The sequence below is a fragment of the Coregonus clupeaformis genome, chromosome 10 (assembly GCF_020615455.1).
Source record: "Coregonus clupeaformis isolate EN_2021a chromosome 10, ASM2061545v1, whole genome shotgun sequence".
In the NCBI taxonomy this organism is placed as follows: Eukaryota; Metazoa; Chordata; class Actinopteri; order Salmoniformes; family Salmonidae; genus Coregonus; species Coregonus clupeaformis.
The window spans coordinates 8,003,309-8,027,666 of NC_059201.1; the positions used below are offsets into that span (position 1 = coordinate 8,003,309).

The 24,358-nt window shown below is 42.0% G+C and overlaps 1 protein-coding gene across 1 annotated transcript; it reads left to right on the plus strand.

The window, feature by feature from the left end:
- Positions 1-78: 78 nt before the first annotated feature.
- Positions 79-15,753, plus strand: LOC121574922 (immunoglobulin-like and fibronectin type III domain-containing protein 1). Its single transcript, XM_041887614.1, has 20 exons — positions 79-2,256; positions 5,469-5,567; positions 6,030-6,152; positions 6,295-6,437; positions 6,896-6,995; positions 7,198-7,239; positions 7,327-7,372; positions 7,482-7,668; positions 8,048-8,161; positions 8,316-8,478; positions 10,290-10,562; positions 10,782-10,921; positions 11,120-11,168; positions 11,244-11,395; positions 11,674-11,815; positions 13,815-14,108; positions 14,300-14,596; positions 14,712-14,891; positions 15,097-15,225; positions 15,437-15,753. The coding sequence occupies exons 2-20, from the start codon at positions 5,516-5,518 to the stop codon at positions 15,751-15,753; spliced, it is 2,943 nt and encodes a 980-aa protein (XP_041743548.1). The 5' UTR covers positions 79-2,256; positions 5,469-5,515.
- Positions 15,754-24,358: the final 8,605 nt, after the last annotated feature.

The window sequence follows — 24,358 nt, forward strand, 5'->3', positions numbered from 1 at the left end:
AAGATATGTCACTTTCAAAATACAGAAATCATCCCCGTATGATGCATTTAGCATCATGCAAAATGCATCATATGGAGGATGATTTCTGTATTTTGAAAGTTGTGTATCTTGAAAACCATTGTATCAACAATGGACTAATGAAACAAATAACAAAATATCGTTTTTGAGTGGAATTTTCCTTTCACAGAGGTCCTCTGTTTTGTTTTCTAGTTCTGTGTAGAAATGACATTGTGTATATTTTTTAGTTAAGCGTTCCCTGTATCACATTTAATGTAATACTATTCTACATTCTGGGTGCTGCATATGTTTGGAGGCTCAGGTTGAGTACAATACAATGCATCACTCTTTGAATTAAGGAGAGACAATTATGTAACGTAATAAAATTGTGTTCAATAATCAAAAGCAGCCTAAAAGCAAGTCATGAATAGTGTTGTGTTTGTGTTTTATTCCTCAAAGTGCAACATTGGTATAGGAAAGATGATTGGAAATTGAAATGATGCATGTTGCTATTGTTTTCAGTGACTTTTTAGTACATTTGATCTAGAAAATTAACAGTAAAAACAAGCAGAGAGCGAGAGATCACAATGTAATCCTTTGCATGGTTTACTGGCGTAAACATTCAAATGAGAACTGCAAATGTGTGGCTGTGGTTCATTAACTTCAAAGGTACTTAGTAATTTGTGAAATGTGTTTGCCTGCTGTTTATGCTTCTCATGGAGTAATGCTGATTTGCCTATTTATTCTTTGAAAACAAGAATCAAAATGAGTTGTCTATCGGTGATGTCTGTAGTGATTGTTTTCCTCTTTCATTTCCTTTAGGCTATCTTTATTTATTTTTTAAAAAGGTTACCATTTTAATATAATAGAACTTAATCAATCTACTATCTTCAACTAAATACAATGCAGAAATTAAACAAATAATGGATCTGAATGGTGTGTTGTAAAGGAGATGTTTTTATGTTGGTTACGCTATATACAAGAGCTTGGTGTAAATACATATTTCAAGCTCATACGATGTTGGAATTTTGAATTCTAAATGTTTGAACAGGAGAGTCAATAAAAATCAGTGATTATTAGTTTAATTTATGTACATTTTTGTGATGCTTTTTAGACATACAGGAATGCTTAGGTGATCCGTGTCTAACTTTGAGTGGTTTTAGTCAGCTACATAGCTTTCTTGATGGCTTTGAAATGTGTAGGAATAATTTATACCTACTGAATATTACAGTATATAACATAACAACCTGTTATTTTTATAGAGCACTCATTTAACATTTTGCTGATACTACTTGAAAAATATTTGTGACATACTGTACACACCTATTATGTGAGGAATGTATGTCCTGTCTCCTTGTATTACTCAGGGCATAGTTGTTTTGTGGGGTCAGAACAGTTGTCCAAGTTTGGTGTCATTGAAGAAGAGAGGGTTATCTATAAACTCAGAGCTAAAACTCCATCCAAGGTTTACTAATGGTACCAAGTCCGTTTTCAATTTCAGTTAGGAATGTCGATTTCAACACAATATAAAATCTAACTTTAATGCTGCAAGATGTTTTGACAGGATAAAGCTCTCTTTTTCCACATTGACATGATCATTCTCTATAGCTGAAATACCCTGCTCATAGAAGACAGTACTTTAAGTAGATTTTGATTAGTCATACCCAATAAATGACCAACTCCAACGGAGTGAAACTACGTGCTCAAATAAGTGAAACATTGCTAATTTGCAACCGGATTAAAGATAATTGGTCATCATTATACGCATACTATTTCCTGTGGCATGCAGTCTAACATCCATAGTCACCTTACGTAGCATACTAACCAGTCTAGGTCCATCGACAGAAGTGGAAACGTACCTTTAAAATGCAGGATGTAGAGATGCCCGGACAGTGTTCAATGTGTGTTGTTGCTCTCATTATGACACTTCTAGAACCTCTTTTTAAAAAACGTACTCTATAAGAATGAATTCGGTCCAATGTCAAGCGGGTACCTTCATTTTGAGGGAGGAGTTAGCTATCCGTCAACTCTTGGTTGACTTTGGTACCTCCTTTTCAAGACCTGCAGCACTTGGGCCAAATAATGTATATGTCAGTAAGCCTATCCAGCAGTCACGGTGGAAGGACACGGCCAAGGCTTGCACTGAGCATCTCAAAAAGGGTTTATTGCCTCTCAAAACGAAGACACCACACTCAAGTATCAGAAGAACTGTGGCTAGAAGGAGCAGAGAGAAGAGCACCATCCACTGAGCGAGAACAAGTAAGTCCATTCCCTGGGCACAGGGCAAGGGACTAAATGTCAACATGTGGGCGTGATAATAATTCATGACATATTGATATCATTATTGATAAAAATCTGTCCTGTGTACCTATACTCAAATACACTATATGTACAGTGGGTCTCTCTGCACACCTTTTTGATCATAAACCAATTGTAAAATGATCCTAAGCTGTTTTAAAGGCTAATGGTATATGACGTCATTATGTCCTGTAAATAATCCAAATTAATGTAAGGTTGTTATGATGCAAGGAAGGGCATAAGTACATCTAATTGAATGCTGATGGAGATGGAGGCACAGCATCCAATTCCCAAATAAAACATCCATTACTTAGTGATGACAAACAATGATTAAGATGTCTATTGAACTGAAAAACACAATTAAAAACCAAAATATTTAATAGTGAAATTAAGTAGATTTCAAGTTGTTGCTCAATTTACAGTCCAATACTGATTACATAGGAAAATGGCATTCATCATGTTTATATTATCTGGAACCAATTGGCAGATGATGATGGTCTATTTTCAGGGATACACAGCTATCTAGTAATGTAACTAAAAGATGAGATGCCTTTTGAGCTGGAGATGAAATGAGCTTGAGCATTAGATGCCTTATGAGCTTAGCTTTGTAGTGGATGTACGATGGGTGCTCAATGTTGATACAGTATAATGATAACTAACCAAAAGTAAATGTGGGCAATACTGATATGTTCCCAAACTTTAATGGTTTGATACATCTTGTGACGCCCTCCTTTCAAACGATGGGAGCAGCTAAAAGAGGCATCTTCTAACTGTCAAGATGATGCTGTGTAGACACAAACCCCCACTGGAACTGCCCAGGCAGTAAAAAGAGACTGATTGCCACTAGACGGAGCTCGGCGTCCTGGGACATAGACCTGCCACATACCCATCTTATTTATAAATCAATCCCACAGCGCAGTTGCTAGACAGGGCTATTTTTCATCCCATACAAATATGGAAGTACAGCACAGCGTAGACGACGACGTTCAAACTTGCACGGAATCCTGACGAAAATCCGCCTCCTGGCTGGATTACATTACTTTGGTTGTCTCATTAACAATCCAAAAGCATGCAAAAGTTGTTAATGGAATTCCTAAAATAAGTGCATTTGAAGTCTTACAACTGTGAACTGTACAGCTAGTGAAAAAAGAATCATGGATTGTCTCCTAGCAACAATTTGTTTTTTTATGTGAAAAACATTTCATTCCTTGGCTAACCTCGTAGCAAAAAGCAGAGGTGCCAGAGTAAAAAGGTGAAGAAGTCAGGATGAAGATGGTGAACAAGGAGAAGCTTCTAGCAATGTAACACTGTCAGGAGAATGGGATATATAATCATTTCCAAATATTCAATTCATATTTATATTCATTTCACATAAGCAATAGCATTAAAATGAGCATATATTCAAGCTCCAATGCATTCTGTCAAAGTGGACAAACACAATACATATATTGGCTCATGACCTGATCCTTCTGAGAATGACCTTTTGCTCCTATTGATTTTAAAATTGCATTAAAATTAAATGGACATGAGGGAGGTAGTCTACAGTAGCCTGTTCCATTTTCAGCGAGTGACTTGCGTCACATGTTGCTCCATGATGGATAGTTTTATGATCTATTTGACCTATTGCATGCAAAATGAGGCAGGTCACTTGCCACAGCCTACTTTGGGCATGCTAAGTATTCTGTGATCACAGGAATTCTTTAATTTACTGTCCATCTTGAGTTACCACCTCTTGGAGCATATCATGATCCAACCACCTGCACTAATACGTGCTGAAGTAAAAGTAGCGATTTAAAAAAGAAATGTACACTGACTGCACTGTCAAGTGACTGCACTGTCAAGTGTTTTTATGCAAAAGTCAGATCGTTAACATTTCTGTGCACAATTTACAAACTGTGCAAGTTGCTTCATACCAACAAATGTATTAAACATATTATAGTGTTTAAATAGAGGAAAAAAATCTGAATTTTGATCAAATATAGCATAGTGTGGGTATGGGTATTAGTTAAGAGTTTCATTGGATTTTGAAATGTAAACGTTTGTACTAGGCATTCGAGTAGACAATCGAGGATGCCGGTATGACTGCACTCAACTCACCAAAAATATAAATAATCCACTTGCAAGAGTTTCCCATGACTTTTTTTCCAAGTGTCCTGCTTGTCCAAATGTTAAAGACAGCGACAAGAATGCTGTATCCTACAATCCGTCACACGCTCTCCCTCCCATTCCCCCTTTTAATAGAGACCTCACCAAGAGCAAGGTTTACTCAAAATGTGTCAGCATCAGATTCCTACGACAGAAATATTGCCTTAATCCAGCGGTTAAAGAAATGGGTACATGGCACCTGGTGGAACCATCTGTGGAAGATTAACTGTGTGGGAGACAGATGGGGTTTCATACTCTTACGAATAGCTGTCTTGTCCTGTGCCGCCTGCCATCCCACATGCTTAGCTCATATACTGCTGACATGCGCAGCAGTCTTCCTTCGTGGCCCTCAGTGAGGTCTCATCTCCTTTGTAAGCCACTCACAGAAAGTGATTCCAATTAACACTGTGGAGTGCCATGACCCACAGACAACAGTCATGTCAACCAAGCAATCATGTACTGTAGGGTCTAGTTATGATACACATTATGTCGATCACACTAAATCAAAAAATTATCTTTGGTAATCTTACATTTTCCCATTAGAAAGGTCTTCACCAGTTTATCTCAGGGTACCATTGTGCATTTATAATGGTATTCATGCAAAATGTATACAAAATCAACAGAGTTGATCTCTGTAGGTTAACCAGTTAGCCAACCATAGTACATTAGCCGTTTAAGCTTGTTGGTTAAATGGTTAATTTGTATAATGTAGCAATGTTTGCTTCCCGTAAATGTCATTAATAAACAGTGTTGGAAAATGTGTGAAAAAAAAAAAGGAAAACAAACTAGAGTGCAACAAGTAGCCTAATAGAGCTATTTTAGCTTAGCTAGATAGCTTGCTACTTTGTATGTCGTATGTCATTCCGGGAGCACACCAAGTCATGATTTTATATTAGAACAGGTTGATGGTGCTGGTTAAGCGATAAAAAAAATACCTTATTGACATCCCTACTTGGTTCACAACTTGATGCCAAACAAAAAAAGTGGATCTTGTTAACTTGATTTGAAATACATGTTCTCTATTTCAGTAGCAGAGAACCATCTGAAAAGCTGGTAAACTGCTATCCATAGCGAGATGAAATTCTTCAAGAAAACTAAAGATGAGGAGCCAACTGCTCCAGGGCAGGGTAAGTAATGCATTTTTTTCTAAACTGATGTTTTTAAATGTTTAGTTTAAGCTTTATTTAACTAGGCAAGTGAATTAAGAAAAAAATGTAAATTCGTATTTACAATAACAGCCTACCAAGAGGCAAAAGGGACAGGGGCAGGGATAAAAAATTAAAATGTTGGACAAAACACACATCATCACGACAAGAGACACAACAACACTACATGAAAAGAGACCTAAGACAACACAACATGGCAGCAACACAACATGGTGGCAGCACAAACATGGTATAAACATTACATGTTTTCTAAACATAACATACTTTTTTATCGAAGCGTAACTAATCAATATAAATGTTCATATAACAATCAATAAATCTGGTTTCTTTCGGGTTTCGTACTTAACTATATTCCTATAAGACGATTGTGGTGTACTGTATGTGTGTACGTCTAATCCTGCTCTTTGTCTTACATCCCACTAGTGGCAATCAAAAAGAGATCCAGAGTCCCTGGGGTCATGATTACACAGTTTGTGGAGGAGCTTCCTGAGGGCATGACCACTCCTGATTTCACCCGCAAACCCATCGCTTTGACTATTCAGGAAGGTATGGGTCATATATCAAACCACAATGACAATCTGAGATAGTACTAAAGTCTTTAAATGGCAAATATGTTCTTGATCCTTGCTTGAAATTGACATTATACTGAGTTGACATGAACTGTGTTTTATTGCATTCTTGTATACAGGGAAATGTGCTGTTTTCAAAGCAATTGTGTCTGGTAATCCGACACCAACTGTTCATTGGACAAGAAGTAACGGAGAAGTAAATGACCCAGAAAGATACAAAATGGTGTCTGATCCAGCCACGCCTAATGAACACTGTATAGAGGTGAGTCAACACACTGGTATTGGACAGGAGCAGCATTTTACAATCACATCTTTTTGGTCTTTCTAAACAACAAAATGAATCTGAAACAACCTGATTTCCACCTGATGTAATACCAACCAGAGGACGAAATAATCTAGAAGTATGTTGGCTGCAATCAAGACTAATAGATAACCTCGACATCCATGTTAGCGAGCGGTAAAATCACTGGCCGAGGTTGATTGCAATTGAGATCAGCTGTGTTATTTTAGCGCATATTGATGGTTTAACGAGAGATCAGCTGGTTACAATTAGCCCAATTAGCTCTTTTACAAATATATTTTTTTCACATAATGCCTTATCACTGTGGCTGTTACTTCTCTTCTTTGCTTTTGGCCCAAAAACAAACCCTTCGTCCCCAATCTGGGGTGACGTAACTTGTATTCCAAATGGTAATACTCATGGTCAATTTCTGTACACAGATGCCGGAAGTATCAACAGAACAAGCTGATACCTACAAATGCTTTGCCACCAATGAGTATGGAAAAGCTGTGGTCACCGCTAACCTCAATGTAATTGAAAGTGAGGACACCATTACTCCTGGGTTGATATACAGCGTTAAACCTGGTTACATCTCATAACTGATTCTTGAACAAGAGAAACATCATGTTACGTTGAATAGATCCTTAACAAACACATATCTTCAGGATCTAAGCCAGACAAACTATAATTGATCCAATTGATCTTAATTAACCAATCTAATGAAACGTCTCTTGCCTTTCAGTGGGATATAAGAAGAGCAAGGCTATGAAAGATGCACGAGCAGGTCAGTCACTGAATTTGAATCACAAAACAGAGTTTAAGTGATGTTAACTGTAAAAAAAAATAACCTAAAAGTTTAATCTCAATTTAGCTGCTGTGAAGCCACCTGAAGATTTCAAAAGTCTCCTAACAAAAGCGTAAGACAATACTAGAAAAACAATCAAACATAGCTAGGTTCTAGATCCTAATTCTACCATAACAGTTTTGACGCATTAATGAGATGAAATTGTATTCTTCTTGTTTAAGGGTTGTAGGACCAGACAAAGTTGAGAAAAAAGATGGAGAAATCGATCCAAGGTTTTGGGATGTGTTGATGAGTGCCGACAAGAAAGACTATGAGAAAATCTGTCATGAGTTTGGAGTCACTAACTTTCGCTGGATGCTGAAGACACTGAATGCGAAGAAGGTTGAGAGGGAGGAGGAACAAGCAAAGGTTTGCCTAAATCAGAGATAATCAAACATAGTAAAAATAGGGAACGCCTGTATATAGATTGTTTTTTTACATCATTTTTTAGTCATTTACAGTAGCAGACGCTCTTATCCAGAGTGACTTACAGGAGCAATTAGTGTTAGGTGCTTTGCTCAAGGGCACACCGACAGATTTTTCACCTAGTCAGCTCGGGGATTCAAACCAGCAACCTTTCGGTTACTGGCCCAAACTCTGAACCGCTAGGCTACCTGCCGCCCAGCATTTCCCAGTATATGAAAAGTGGGATATTTATTCCTCTTACATACACTGTTGTATTCCAAAATGAACAGTAACTGAATATCACTAACATCATTGCGAGTGAATGTGTTTTTTGCTCCTACAGTATGTCGAAAACCTCAGCAATCTGAAACACATTGAAGTCAAACCTGGTGGAGGTGCAGAGTTTGAATTTGAGATGTCGCTTAAAGACCCCAACGTTAAGATCTTCCTGTTCAAGGTGAGAATTGTGTGAAATACACACTGTTATATGCATTGTAAACAACAACTGAGCAGAACATGTTTGATTCTATTTTAGAATAACTAATGTGTCTTTACATGAAATGTGTTTTTTTTCATGCATTCATTAAGACTGAAAATGTGTTGTTGTACAGAATGGAGTAATGGTTCCTTTCAGTGTCGACACAGAAGAGAAGCATTTTCTGAAGAAAACAGGCAGAAAATTTACATTTGGCATTAAGGATCTTGCAGGAGATGATGAAGGATTGTACCAAGTGATGGTGGAGGGAGTACTTATCTTCTCAACTGACTTCAAAGGTGAGATGTCTGCAATTTATTCTCTGTTTAATCATTTCCCGTTTCATATAGGCTAACAATCTCTAAGGTCAACAAAATTCCCTCAGGTTAGCCGGTACCCAAAAAAAAATGTCTGTTCATTATCCATCAAAACAAAAAGGGAAAATAACACATACAGTGGGGGAGAACAAGTATTTGATACACTGCCGATTTTGCAGGTTTTCCTACTTACAAAGCATGTAGAGGTCTGTAATTTTTATCATAGGTACACTTCAACTGTGAGAGACGGACTCTAAAACAAAAATCCAGAAAATCACATTGTATGATTTTTAAGTAATTAATTTGCATTTTATTGCATGACATAAGTATTTGATCACCTACCAACCAGTAAGAATTCCAGCTCTCACAGACCTGTTAGTTTTTCTTTAAGAAGCCCTCCTGTTCTCCACTCATTACCTGTATTAACTGCACCTGTTTGAACTCATTACTTGTATAAAAGACACCTGTCCACACTCAATCAAACAGACTCCAACCTCTCCACAATGGCCAAGACCAGAGAGCTGTGTAAGGACATCAGGGATAAAATTGTAGACCTGCACGAGGCTGGGATGGGCTACAGGACAATAGGCAAGAAGCTTGGTGAGAAGGCAACAACTGTTGGCGCAATCATTAGAAAATGGAAGAAGTTCAAGATGACGGTCAATCACCCTCGGTCTGGGGCTCCATGCAAGATCTCACCTCGTGGGGCATCAATGATCATGAGGAAGGTGAGGGATCAGCCCAGAACTACACGACAGGACCTGGTCAATGACCTGAAGAGAGCTGGGACCACAGTCTCAAAGAAAACCATTAGTAACACACTACGCCGTCATGGATTAAAATCCTGCAGCGCACGCAAGGTCCCCCTGCTCAAGCCAGCGCATGTCCAGGCCCGTCTGAAGTTTGCCAATGACCATCTGGATGATCCAGAGGAGGAATGGGAGAAGGTCATGTGGTCTGATGAGACAAAAATAGAGCTTTTTGGTCTGAACTCCACTCGCCGTGTTTGGAGGAAGAAGGATGAGTACAACCCAAGAACACCATCCCAACCGTGAAGCATGGAGGTGGAAACATCATTCTTTGGAAATGCTTTTCTGCAAAGGGGACAGGACGACTGCACCGTATTGAGGGGAGGATGGATGGGGCCATGTATCGCGAGATCTTGGCCAACAACCTCCTTCCCTCAGTAAGAGCATTGAAGATGGGTCGTGGCTGGGTCTTCCAGCATGACAACAACCCGAAACACACAGCCAGGGCAACTAAGGAATGGCTCTGTAAGAAGCATCTCAAGGTCCTGGAGTGGCCTAGCCAGTCTCCAGACCTGAACCCAATAGAAAATCTTTGGAGGGAGCTGAAAGTCCGTATTGCCCAGCGACAGCCCCGAAACCTGAAGGATCTGGAGAAGGTCTGTATGGAGGAGTGGGCCAAAATCCCTGCTGCAGTGTGTGCAAACCTGGTCAAGACCTACAGGAAACGTATGATCTCTGTAATTGCAAACAAAGGTTTCTGTACCAAATATTAAGTTCTGCTTTTCTGATGTATCAAATACTTATGTCATGCAATAAAATGAAAATTAATTACTTAAAAATCATACAATGTGATTTTCTGGATTTTTGTTTTAGATTCTGTCTCTCACAGTTGAAGTGTACCTATGATAACAATTACAGACCTCTACATGCTTTGTAAGTAGGAAAACCTGCAAAATTGGCAGTGTATCAAATACTTGTTCTCCCCACTGTAAGTGTCATTATGTTCCAGATAAAGTCTTCCTTTCAAATCTGTCTTTTATTCAGTTCCCATGGTGGACTTCCTGGTCAAGATTCAGGAAGTGAAGGCCATGGAGAGAGAGGATGCCGTGTTTGAGTGTGTCCTGTCATCCCCCATGTCAAAGATTCAATGGACGGGAAGGAATCAACCATGTGAACAAGGGGAGAAGTTTGACATCGAAGTGTCAGAGGACATGCTCATCCATAGATTGGTTGTGAAGGACTGTGCGAAACTGGATGGTGGCATCTATTCAGTATCTGCAGGGATCAAGTCTTGTAATGCCTTTCTTGTTGTGGAGGGTAAGGAGATGACATTTCAAACACAAAAAGTGTTGCTAAGTCATGTGACTCTTACTTGTGTAACGGCATATAATGTCAAATGTCACTTGTTAAAGAAATTGATCAATATCAATCAATCATTTTCAATATCAGACAGTAAAATGCAAAACATTGACAATCAATTTTCCCCACAGATTTATTAACCTATAACTCTACCTATGTTCTTATTTGCACCCCAAGCTGATAACGATCCAGCCAGCAAGGGGAAAAAGAAAGTACGCAAAACAACTCGAGCAGGTGGGGGAGACGTAGACTTGGCTAAAATAGCTGCAGAGCAGCAAGCTAAGCTGGCGAAAGAGAGAGATGAGAGAATGGAGTTGGCGAAACAGATTAAGGCAGACATGGACGCTAAGGCAGCAGCAGAACCCGAACCAGAGCCTGAGAACAAGGAAGAGAAGAAGAGAGAGCTTGGAGACGGAGAGATGCCAGTTGAAGAGAAGAGAGAGCTTGGAGACGGAGAGATGCCAGTTGAAGAGAAGAAGAGAGAGCTTGGAGATGAAGAGATACCAGTGGAAGAGAAGAAGAAAAGGGTGAGAACAGGTCCACTGATCCCAGACACCATCATAGGTAAGAGGTTCCAAGGTGTCCAATGATTTGTAATGTCCAGGCATTACATTCACACTACATCACCTTCCTAACCAATTGACAACCACTTGATGTATCCTCTAGACCCAGGAGTGCACTTCACCAGTGGATTGTCAGACGTCAGTGTTAATATGGGAAACAGAGGGGAACTGGAATGTAAACTGAGCAGTGACAACTGTGAAGGAATCTGGTACAAAGATGGAGAAGAGGTGAGATAGAAAAAGGGTAGTAACTTTGAACATCATTTAAACCGAGTCCTTAGATTTGGAAATGCAATACTCTTCAAAAATGGAATGTCTCAAATCAAACTTGTTTTTTGCCATCTTGTTTTGCCAACTACTACAGCAGGTCAGTTCTGTTCAGCATCAAACTGTGAAATACACTAATGGAATTGCAGAGGCTAAATGCAGAAAAACTAATAATTGAGCTTCAACAGCGCATGCATTTGTTTGTAGGTTTAAACAGTAATTTGTGTGTTTCCTTCCAGATAGAAGCATCAGATGATATTGAGATGACACATGATGGGGCCTTTCACAGGCTTATACTGAAGAACTGCAAGGAGGAAGATTCTGGCAAATACCGATTTGAGGCTGATGGACGTAAAACAGAGGCCATGCTCATTGTAGAGGGTAAAGGAATCCATCCATCCAACTTTTGAAATAATGAATGTAAACATTGAGGCGGATGAACTGAAGCTCAGGATCCGTATTGCGCGAATGCAGCATACTCTGAAGTAGAATATGCAATGCCAAGTCAACTAACATACAGTGGCTTGCAAAAGTATTCACCCACATTGGCATTTTTCCTATTTTGTTGCCTTACAATCTGGAATTAAAATATATTTTTGGGGGGGTATGGATCATTCGATTTACACAACATGCCTACCACTTTGAAGATGCAAAATATTTTTTATTGTGAAACAAACAAGAAATAACACAAAAAAAACTAACTTGAGCATGCATAACTATTCACCCCAGTCTCAATTCTCTGGAAGACTGAAACAGGTTTCAATCAAGAATTCCCTGTATTTAGCGCCATCCATCATTCCTTCAATTCTGAACAGTTTCCCAGTCCCTGCCGATGGAAAAACATCCCCACAGCATGATGATGCTGCCACCACCATGCTTTACTGTGGGGATGGTGTTCTCGGGGTGATGAGAGGTGTTGGCTTTGCGCCAGACATAGCGTTTTCCTTGATGGCCAAAAAGCTCAATTTTAGTCTCATCTGACCAGAGTACCTTCTTCCATATGTTTGGGGAGTCTCCCACATGCCTTTTGGCGAACACTAAACGTGTTTGCTTATTTTTTCCTTTAAGCAATGGCTTTTTTCTGGCCACTCTTCCGTAAAGCCCAGCTCTGTGGAGTGTATGGCTTAAAGTGGTCCGATGGACAGATACTTCCATCTCCGCTGTGGAGCTTTGCAGCTCCTTCAGGGTTATCTTTGGTCTCTTTGTTGCATCTCTGATTAATGCCCTCCTTGCCTGGTCCGTGAGTTTTGGTGGGCGGCCCTCTCTTGGCTGGTTTGTTGTGGTGCCATATTCTTTCCATTTAAAAAATTATGGATTTAATGGTGTTCCGTGGGATGTTCAAAGTTTCTGATATTTTTTTATAAACCGACCCTGATCTGTACTTCTCCACAACTTTGTCCCTGACCTGTTTGGAGAGCTCCTTGGTTTTCATGGTGCCGCTTGCTTGGTGGTGCCCCTTGCTTAGTGGTGTTGCAGACTCTGGGGCCTTTCAGAACAGGTGTGAATATATACTGAGATCATGTGACAGATCATGTGATACTTAGATTGCACACAGGTGGACTTTATTTAACTAATGATGTGACTTCTTAAGGTAATTGGTTGCACCAGATCTTATTTAGGGGCTTCATAGCAAAGGGGGTGAATACATATGCACGCACCACTTTTCCATTATTTATATTTTTGAATTTTTTGTAACAAGTAATTTTTTCCCCGAGTGGCGCAGTAGTCTAAGGCACTGCATCGCAGTGCTAGCTGTGCCTCTAGAGATCCTGGTTCGAGTCCAGGCTCTGTCGCAGCTGGTTGCGACCGGGAGACCCACGGGGCGGCGCACAATTGGCCCAGCGTCATATCGGGTAAGGGAGGGTTTGGCAGGCAGGGATGTCCTTGTCTCATTGTGCACTAACGACCCCTGTGGCGGGCCGGGCGCAGTGCATGCCATCTCGGTCGCCAGGTGTACGGTGTTTCCTCCGACACATTGGTGCGGCAGGCTTACGGGTTAAGTGGGCACTGTGTCAAGAAGCAGTGCGGCTCGGTTGGATTGTGTTTCGGAGGACGCACGATTCTCGACCTTCACCTCTCCCGTGTCCATACGGGGGTTGCAGCGATGGGACAAAGACTGAGTACCAATTTGGATACCACGAAATTGGGGAGAAAAAGGGTAAAATAACACTTCACCAATTTGGACTATTTTATGTATGTCCATTACATGAAATCCAAATAGAAAATCAATTTAAATTACAGGTTGTAATGCAACAAAATATGTAATGCAACAAAATAGGAAAAATGCCAAGGGGGATGAATACTTTTGCAAGGCACTGTATTGTAGCTACTATATGTACTGTACTTGCGCTACTAAATGTATGTGATATCTGCGTTCCAGATCCACCCAGAGTAAACCCAGATGACTTGGCTGACTTCTCAAAGCCCGTCATAATAAAGGTTGGCCAGAGCGCTACCTTCAAGCTGTCTTTTATGGGTCGTGACCCAATTAAGATCTATTGGTACAACGAAGGTGAGGAGTTGGCAGAGGACAAACACATCAACATTGAGAAGTCGCTCACACACAGCCGCCTCCTCCTCAGCAAGTGCCAGCGGAAAGCCACAGGAGAAATCAAGATCAAGATAAAAAATGAATGTGGAACCATTGAGGGCATATCCAGGTTGATTGTACTGGGTCAGTGGGATGATTTGAATCTATTTACAATGTTGCTGTGATAATCCTTTGTGCTTGCCTGAATGACACGAGGGTGTCTCCACCTTTTTAAACAATATTGGCAATACAGCTTCTAGCTTCATACACAGCATTATCTAGGATAACATAGGCCTAACTACAGTATAATTAGGATCCCCTACATCTATTCACAGACAAACCAAGCCCTCCCCTAGGACCTGTGGAGATCATTGAAGCTTCTTCGGCTGTCCTTGACTTTAAATGGAGGCCTCCCAAAGACGATGGTGGCTCTCCTGTGATCAACTACATCCTGGAACGCCAGCAGCTGGGCCGTAACTCCTGGATGAAGCTGGGTCAGATCCCTGGAGAGCCCAAATACAGGGACACCAATGTAGACCATGGCAGGAAGTATTGCTACCATGTCAGGGCTGTGACTGAGCAGGGCATAAGTGAAATGATGGAGACAGATGACATCCAGGCTGGTACAAGAGGTAAGACATAATCTGTCACCAGAATGCAGCATTTAGCTGTTGAATTGGGGTTCTCTGTCTCCCAGTGGAGGATGCCCTCAGACCTCCAAAATTCACTTTTTTTCTTGTTCTCTAGCATATCCCGGACAACCTTCCTCACCCAAAGTGGTCAGTGCCTTTGCAAACTGCATCAATCTGGAATGGGTTCCCCCTTCCAACACTGGAGGAACTAATATTCTAGGATACCACCTGGAGAAACGCAAGAAGGGCAGCAATCTATGGGGTTCAATCAACCATATGAAAGAGCCTATCAAAGGTGTGGCCTTTTCAATACTTGGGTCATCATCCAAGTGACTTTCTGTATTTTTAAAAATTCTAATTGCATATCCATTCTATACCAGTACACTAAATGAATTGTATTTAACACATTGCTATAAATACAACCATACTGCCATAGTGCTGAAACAATACAGATATTTTGATACCTTCATAAGCTATTTTTGTCACACCCACACCTTCAGGTCAAGGGTTTGCTGTCAAAGACGTTATTGAGGGAATGGAGTATGAGTTCCGTGTTGCAGCCATCAACATATCTGGTGCTGGAGAGCCAAGTACCCCCTCTGAATCTGTTATTGCAAGAGACCCAAAGAGTAAGTATTATGATCTGTTTCATTCTGAGATGGCGATGATGAACTGAAGAACAAGTAATACTCTGAAAAGCAGCCATCATTTGATAATATAACACGTCGCATGACTGGTAAAAAAGGCATGACGTTACAGTTAAAATATGAAGTATGTTTATGAGCAGCTGTTGCACACAGTATATTATATTCCCCCCTGAAATCAGTTGTGTTCTTTCAGAGCCCCCCGGTAAAGTCCTTGACCTGAAGGTGACGGGCTCCACCTACACCACCTTGTCCCTGGGTTGGACTAAACCAAGGGAGGAAGAGGGGGTTGAGGATGAAGCCAAGGGATACTTTGTGGAGATCAGACCAGCAGCAAACCCAGAGTGGGACCGCTGTAACAATAACCCCATCATCATGACCTCCTATAACATTTTGGGTCTTAAGTCAATGGCCATGTACTGGGTGAGAGTGATCGCCACCAATGACGGGGGAGAAGGGGAGCCCAAAGGCTTGGAAAGCTACATCATTGCAATGCCCCCCCCAGGCGAGTGACATCAAATCAGCAACATTGTTTTTGTCAAGTTTGTGTTCACAGTATCGTGATAGTAGTTCTTAGACTGAAAAACAGAATGAAAACCTAGACTTATTATATTCAGTATCTTATTTCAAGCTATATAATTTCAAAGTTTTTTTGACAATTTTCTCATTTCTCATAGTGAGACCACAATTCACTGATCGCAACATGAAGAGCTTCATGGTTGTGAGAGCCGGGAATTCTGCTCGAATCAACATCAACTTTGTGGTCAGCAAAATCTTATGCATGTAAACAATGCCATATCCTGTCTTACATCAGAATGACAAGTTTCAAAGACAAATTACAAAACTCAGTCTGCTATTGCGTCTAAGTGTGATACTCTGCGACCTAGAATGTGTTGCGATGGTGTAGAAATACAATATCAGAGCAACAAATTCCGTACTGAAATGTGATGGATGTTAACAGAGATACTTAGATAAGTGGATTGCTCATTGTAGAAACATTCACTTAACCTTTTATTGCCATGGGCTAAATCAGGGTCACACAGAGTGATTCTTGGCAGCCTTAAACAAATCTACTTTGAAACAAAAGTATACACCTCACACATGGTTATGGGCTTAAAAAAAGAAGACACCTGTACCATGTCAGATATATAGTATGTATTAAGTTTTAAGTTTGTATCCCAATATTACACTTTATATACATCAGAAGACTGAAATATAACAAAACAGTTGACATAGAAACACAGGATTTCGTCAGTTAAAAAAAGTAATAATATATTCCACCCATGAGGCCAAAGAGGGCACTTTTGATCATTGACTGCAGGAAAGGGCTACAACCCCAAACAAACTAATCTGTCTATTTCTACTTTGTCTTTTGGCAGGCTTCTCCTATGCCAAACATAACATGGCTAAAGGATGGGATGCCAGTGTCAAAACGTGTAACCATTAGCAACTCTGATAATACATCCCAGCTCCTAATCCCCACCTCTGAGCGTCCCGACACAGGAATCTACACCATCATAGTCAAGAACATGGTTGGTCAGGAGACCTTCAGTGTTGAGATCAGAGTCACAGGTATGGTCATATAAGATTCCACTACATATTGACAGTGAGTGGTATTGACAGTGAGTGGTGGAAAGTGAGTGGTCTTGACAGTCAGTGGTGGAAATCTGTAAGAGATCGCTACTGTGTTTACTATCTGTCGTCTGTGGCGTGAGGAGGGGGTGTGAGGGAGTGGTGCTGTGGGATTATTTGAGATATTACTTGAAGAAGTAGGGTTTTAGATGTTTTCGGAGGTTGGGCAGAGACTCTGCTGTCCTAGCTTCAGGGGGAAGCTGGTTTCACCATTGGTGTGCCAGGACAGAGGAGGGCTGAGCAGGAGCACCAAAAGACCAGAGGTGGCAGAACGGAGTGCTCGGGTTGGGGTGTAGGGTTTGAACATAGCCTGAAGGTAGGAAGGGGCAGTTCCTTGCTGCTCCGTAGGCAAGTACCATGGTCTTGTAGTGGATATGAGCTTCGACTGGAAGCCAGTGGAGTGTGTGGAGGAGAGGGGTGACATGGGAGAACTTGGGAAGGTTGAACACCAAGTGGGCTGCAGTATTCTAGATAAGTTGCAGGGGTTTGATGGCACAAGTGGGGAGCTCAGCTAACAGAGTCCAGACGGGAGATGACAAGTGCCTGGATTAGGATCTGCGCCGCTTCCTGTGTGATGTAGGGTCGTACTCTACGGGATGTTGTAGAGCATGAACCTTCAGAAGCGAATCACTGCTTTGAAGTTTGCAGAGAACGACAGGGTGTTGTCAAGGGTCACGCCAAAGTTATTTGCACTCTGGGAGGAGGACACCGTGGCGTTGTCAACCATAATGGAGAGCTCTTGGACTGGGCAGGCCTTCCCCGGGAGGAAGAGAAGCTCCGTCTTGTCGAGGTTGCGCTTGAGGTGGTGGGCCGACATCCAAGCGGAGATATCTGCCAGAGACGAGTGTCGCCACCTGGGTGTCAAAAGGGGGGAAGGAGAAAAGTAGTTGCGTGTCATCCGCATAGCAATGATAGGAGAGACCATGTGAGGATATGACACATGCCGAAGAATCGTGTGTTCTGTAGTCTACTTTACAACAAAAAAAATGTTTTATCACACTGTATGTGTTCTTATATGTACTGTACATTTAAATTAATGGTTGACGACCATTTCTCTCTTACCTGGTTCCAGATGATCCCAAGCCTCCCGGCCCAGTGGAGTTGGAGCAGAATGTTCCTGAAACAGTGACTGTGACCTGGACTCCCTCCCCAGACGAGAAGCGGGACGACAGGCTGTATTACATAGTGTCCAGACGCGACTCCATCAAGCGCATGTGGCAAACTGTAGCCGACCGCCTCTTCAACAACAAGTTCACAGCCCTCAACATCATGGCTGGACGAGAGTACTACTTCCGTGTCTACGCCAAAAATGACATGGGGATCTCTGAGCCTTCTGAGTCGCCAACCTGGGGAGTGACCAAGAAAAAAGGCACGTTAAGATTGTCATGTGTCATTGTTGATTGTCTAGAGAGAGAGAATCATAAGTCACCCTCAAGAGGAAACCAAAAACAGACGTTTGTTGATTGGTAGTTGGTTAACACATTTGTCATTTCAAGGGGAGAAGCTCCAGCACACTGTGGTCTGTAACAGTTTTTTGAAAAAGGTGTCATACCAAAACCTTGTGGTCACAGAAATATGACACTGTACTTTGAACATCAGTTCAATGAGTTAACAGTTTCACATCTCATGAATAGGCCTAAACAAAACAAAACTAAGTCATAAAAGCAATTTGACTAGGAATTTGACTAGACTTTCCCCTATTTGTGTTTCATGTAGATAAGTTCTCCATGGCTTTCCGGTCATCCAAGAGCCTCAACTTTGAGTCAGCGCCATCGTTCTTAGTTCCACTGAAAGCGCACAGCACCCCGGAGAGCTATGAGTGCTACATGAGCTGCGCCGTGAGAGGGGACCCAACGCCCCATGTCACATGGTACCGCAATAATATCAGCCTCAACACCAACACCAACTACCTAATCTCCAACACCTGTGGGGTCTGCTCCATGCTCATACTGAGGGTTGGACCCAAGGACACTGGAGAGTACAAAATCATTGCAGAGAACCCCCTGGGCAGGGCAGAGTGCTCCACCAAACTCACAGTCAACGGTATAAAAAAGAAATAAATTGCTGTACTATATTGAAATATAGCATGTTCACATGATGTGTAATATAATGTTTTTAAACTACAATCGCTCTTCTTCATTATCTTTCAGAGTGAAGTGGTTCCACAGTCCTCCAGTTCTGCTTAGCAATGACTAATAGATTGCCCAGAGCAACCAGAAACACTGCAGAAAGCTGAAATGGATGGATGCGTGTTGATTATATCCTCAGAGAGTGGGCATGTTCTTTAGTCTTCTGGAAAAAGAAGATAATCGGTAGTGGTTTGAGATACAGAAGTGTGTGTTGAAAGAGATTATATAATGACTTTATCATACTGTAAATAGGCCTGCAATGAGTTTATCCTACTTTTGTTTGACAGAAACTTGAGAATACAATCCTAGATGTTTTCTCTTGTTGACTCTCAAGACTAAAGAGAGACAGAGACAACAGAAGAGATTCCCATCATTTAAGACACATGCAATTTGAAATCAATATTCCATAGGCCACTCACATGGTGTCCATTGCATAGGCTGTCCACTGTACCCCCATACAGTATTCAATGGGCACACACCCTGGTATTGTTTTGCCAACTGTTACACAGCTTCACATATCTCTTTTACTGCTAGCATGCAGTCGTGTTCTTTCAGAGGATATTGAGAGTTTATAATGGAAGGTAATAAATTAGAAGAATTCATAGGCATGACTGAGTTTGACCTTATGTACATTTGGTCCGGGACTGGTTTCAAGTTTCAGAAAGCGTAAACTTTCTGCATGACCGTGCATGGTTCTGTAATGATTATTGACTTAAGAGGCCAATAATTATTTCATAGCATAACAATGTATCAGGCATTGACATTTACAGGCATATAAACTGGTGGACAAGACTAACTTAACTGTATTTACACTGTATTTTACGCTTGTTTTTAGACTCTGTATAAATACAGTAATACAACATTATTTAAAATTTGATTCATGGAAATTTAAGTCAAATTCCTAATAGTGAAAGCAAGTTATCCTAATTGTCGGCTACTTGAGATTCAGTGTACTGTCAATCTGATTTTGAACCTAATAACTTGTTTATATTGGCCCAAAAAAAATAAAGTGGCAACAAGTGGTTATAGGCTTCCCTTTATTTGTTTGGTAAAAATCTATAAACAACTGGATGTTAAAAGCAATGGACAGGAAACGTGGGGTGTGAGTTGATGCAGAATTGTTTCGTGAAGTAATACTTATAGCTCTTGACCCTGTGTGGCCCCTGCAGTAAATGCCTTCTGGAACATCAAGCATCTCAGCTCAGCTTCCCATGCCTGTGTCCGGTCAACCTTCCTGTGTCAAGTACCAACTATTATTTTGTCGCCTGAAATATCCACAACACACAGGCAATCGTGCTTGGACCCAGCATAACTGTGTCATTGCTAAGAATACAATAAAGATAAAGTTTCTGTGTTCTAAGTTCCAACCAGTTCCTGTGTTCTAAGTTCCAACCAGTTTCTGTGTTCTAAGTTCAAATCACATCAAATTTTATTGGTCGCATACTTAGCAGATGTTATTGAGGGTGTAGCAACATGATTGTGTTCCTAGCGCCAACAGCACAGTAGTATCTAACAATTCACAACAATACACACAAATCTAAAAGTAAAAGAATGGAATTAAGAAAAATATAAATATTAGGACACGCAATGTCGGAGTGGCATTGACCAGAATACAGTAGAATACAGTATATACATATGAAATGAGTAAAACCGTATGTAAACATTATTAAAGTGACCAGTGTTCCATTATTAAAATGACCAGTGATTCCATGTCTATGTACACAGGGCTGCAGCCTCTAAGGTGCAGGGTTGAGTAACCGGGTTGTAGCCGGCTAGTGACAGTGACTAAGTTCAGAGCAGGGTACTGGGTGGAGGCCGGCTAGTGATGGCTATTTAGCTTTCTGAAGGCCTTGAGATTGAAAAACAGCTTCTGTCTCTCGGTCCCAGCTTTGACGCACCTGTACTGACCTCTCCTTCTGGATGGTAGCGGGGTGAACAGGCCGTGGCTCGGGTGGTTGATGTCCTTGATGATCTTTTTGGCCTTCCTGTGATATCGGGAGATGTAGGTGTCCTGGAGGGCAGGCAGTGTGCCCCCGGTGATGCGTTGGGCAAACCGCACCACTCTCTGGAGAGCCCTGCGGTTGCGGACAGTGCAGTTGCAATACCAGGCGGTGATACAGCCTGGCAGGATGCGCTCAATGGTGCATCTGTAAATGTTTGTGAGGGTCTTAGAAGCTAAAAAATAATTTATTCAGCCTCCTGAGGTTGAAGAGCTGCTGTTGCGCCTTCACCACACTGTCTGTGTGGGTGGACCATTTCAGATTGTCAGTGATGTGTACGCTGAGGAACTTAAAGCTTTTCACTTTCTCCACTGTGGCCCCGTCGATGTGGATGGGGGCGTGCTCCCTCTGCTGTCTCCTGAAGTCCACGATCAGCTCCTTTGTTGGTAATCAGGCCTACTACTGTTGTGTCATCTACAAACTTGATAATGGAGGACTCCCGAGTGGCACAGTGGTCTAAGGCACTGCATCGCAGTGCTAGCTGTGCCACTAGAGATCCTGGTTCGAGTCCAGGCTCTGTCGCAGCCGGCCGCGACCGGGAGACCAATGGGCGGCGCACAATTGGTCCAGCGTCGTCCAAGGTAGGGGAGGGTTTAGCCGGCAGGGATGTGGGTTCGTTTCCCACGGGGGGCCAGTATGAAAAAAATAAAAAAAATAATAATAATATATGCATTCACTAACTGTAAGTCGCTCTGGATAAGAGCGTCTGCTAAATGACTAAAATGTAAATGAGTTGGAGGCGTGCGTTGCCATGCAGTCATGGGTGAACAGGGAGTACAGGAGGGGGCTGTGCATGCACCCCTGTGGGCCCCTTGTGTTGAGGATCAGCGTAGTGGAGGTGTTGTTTCCTACCTTCACCATCTGGGGGTGGCCCGTCAGGAAGTCCAGGACCAAGTTGCACAGGGTGCGGTTCAGACAGGAAGTCCAGGACCAAGTTGCACAGGGTGCGGTTCAGACAGGAAGTCCAGGACCAAGTTGCACAGGATGCGGTTCAGACCCAGGTCCCCGAGCTTAATTATGAGCTTGGAGGGTACTATGGTGTTGAAGGCTGAGCTGCAGTCAATGAACAGCATTCTTACATAGGCATTCCTCTTGTCCAGATGGGCTAGGCCAGTGTACAGTGCGATGGCATCGTCTGTGGATCTATTGGGTATGCAAATTGAAGTGGGTCTAGGGTGTGATATGATCCTTAACTAGCCTCTCAAAGCACTTCATGATGACATGACATGATGACAAAAGTGAGTCATTTAGTTCAGTTACCTTTCTTGGGTACAGGAACAATGTTGGACATCTTGAAGCAAGTGGGGACAGCAGACTGGGATAGGGAGAGATTTAATATGTCCATAAACACTTCAGTCAGCTAGTCTGTGCATGCTCTGATGACGCGGCTAGGGACGCCATCTGGGCTGGCAGCCTTGCGAGGGTTAACACGCTTAAATGTCATACTCTCGTTGGCTATTAAGTACGAAAGCCCACAGTCCTCTGGAGCGGGCTGCGTTGGTGGCACTGTGTTATCCTCAAAGGAGGCGAAAAATATGTTTAGCTTGTCTGGGAGTTAGACGGTGTCCGCATCGTGGCTGGTTGTCCCTTTGTATTCCGTGATTGTCTGGAGTCCCGTCTCATGTCTGAGCCGTTGAATTGCGACTACACTGTCTCTGTACGGAGGTTTTACCTGTTTGATTGTCTTACAGAGGGCATAACTGCACTGTTTGTATTCAACCATATTCCCAGTCACCTTGCCGTGGTTAAATGCGGTGGTTCACGCTTTCAGTTTTGCGCAAATGCTGCCATCTATCTATGGTTTTTGGTTTGGGTAGGTTTTAATAGTGACAGTGGGAACAACATCCCCTCTACACTTCCTGATGAACTCAGTCACTGTGTCAGTGTATAGACCTGGAACATATCCCAGTCCGAATGATCAAAACAATCTTGAAGCATGGATTCTGATTGGTCAGACTAGCGTTGAATAGACCTTAGCACGGGTACTTCCTGTTTGAGTTTCTGCCTATAGGAAGGGAGGAGTAGAATGGAGTCATGATCTGATTTGCCAAAGGGAGGGCATGGGGAGATCTCTTGTAGCCATCCCGGAAGGGAGTAACAATGGTCGAGAGTTTTTGAAGTGCGAGTACTACAGGCAACGTGTTGATAGAACTTCGGTAGCGTTTTCCTCAAATCTGCTTTGTTAAAGTCCCCAGCTGCAATAAATGCGGCCTCAGGATATGTGGTTTCCAATTTGCACAAAGTCCAGTGTAGCTACAGTGTAGCTACTGGCCTCCTGGAGCTCAGTTGGTAGAGCATGGTGCTTGCAACGCCAGGGTTGTGGGTTTGATTCCCACGGGGGGCCAGTATGAAAAATGTATGCACTCACTAACTGTAGTTTTTTATTCCTGTCTGCGCGATGTACTGAGAACCCAGCTGGCTGTATTGACTGAGACAGTATATCCGGAGAGATCCATGATTCCGTGAAACAGAGTATGTTAGAGTCCCTGATGTCTCTCTGGAAGGAGATCGTCGCCCTGAGCTCGTCTACTTTATTGTCCAGGGACTGAACATTAGCGAGTAATATACTCGGAAGTGGTGGATGCTGTGCACGCCTCCTGAGTCGGACTAGAACTCCACTCCGAATACCTCTTCTCCGACCAGTTCTTGCGTTCTATGTTCCTGATTGCAGGATTGTGATTGTGTCAAGCACATTTTAGATGTTGAAAGTTGCTTGCAATCCATGTTGTGTCATCTACAAGGAAATAAAGCCGTTTCCCCTACAGATACTATACAGAACTGCACTAAAAAAATATATATAACGCTGTAGATAAAGTTCTGAATGACAGAATTTCATGTGTACAACATCTAAAGACCTACATCACTATACTGAGGGTGTGTCTGTTTCTAAAAGGACATATTTGGGTGTTTTTGGGAGCTTTTGTAAATGTTTTATTTTAGCACCCATACTGCAGAACGAGGATAAGGAAGTCAATCGCTGCTTGGGGTAAGCAAATCGAAAAAAAAAATGTCTGGACAAGTTCTATAACATGCCATTTACATCCAATAATATCCAGATGAAGTTGTACAAAAAGTAAATGTATCCTTTAAGGTAGTTTTCTTGAGTCTGAAGAGGTTCTAGCTCCGTCTGTCTATATTTTCCAATGATGGCTCCTCTTTCACCTGACTTCATCTGTCTTGCCTATGAGCTTGTGCAGCAGTGTGGACCTGTGTTCATCCCATATCTTAAGGTGAACATGGTGCAACATACTCTCAGGCTTTAGGGTAACCTTTGGGTAGATTACTACCTCATAACACAAGCCCAGAAAATACATGACTGCTCTGTTAACAGCATGTTACGCCAGGTCCTCTCCTGAC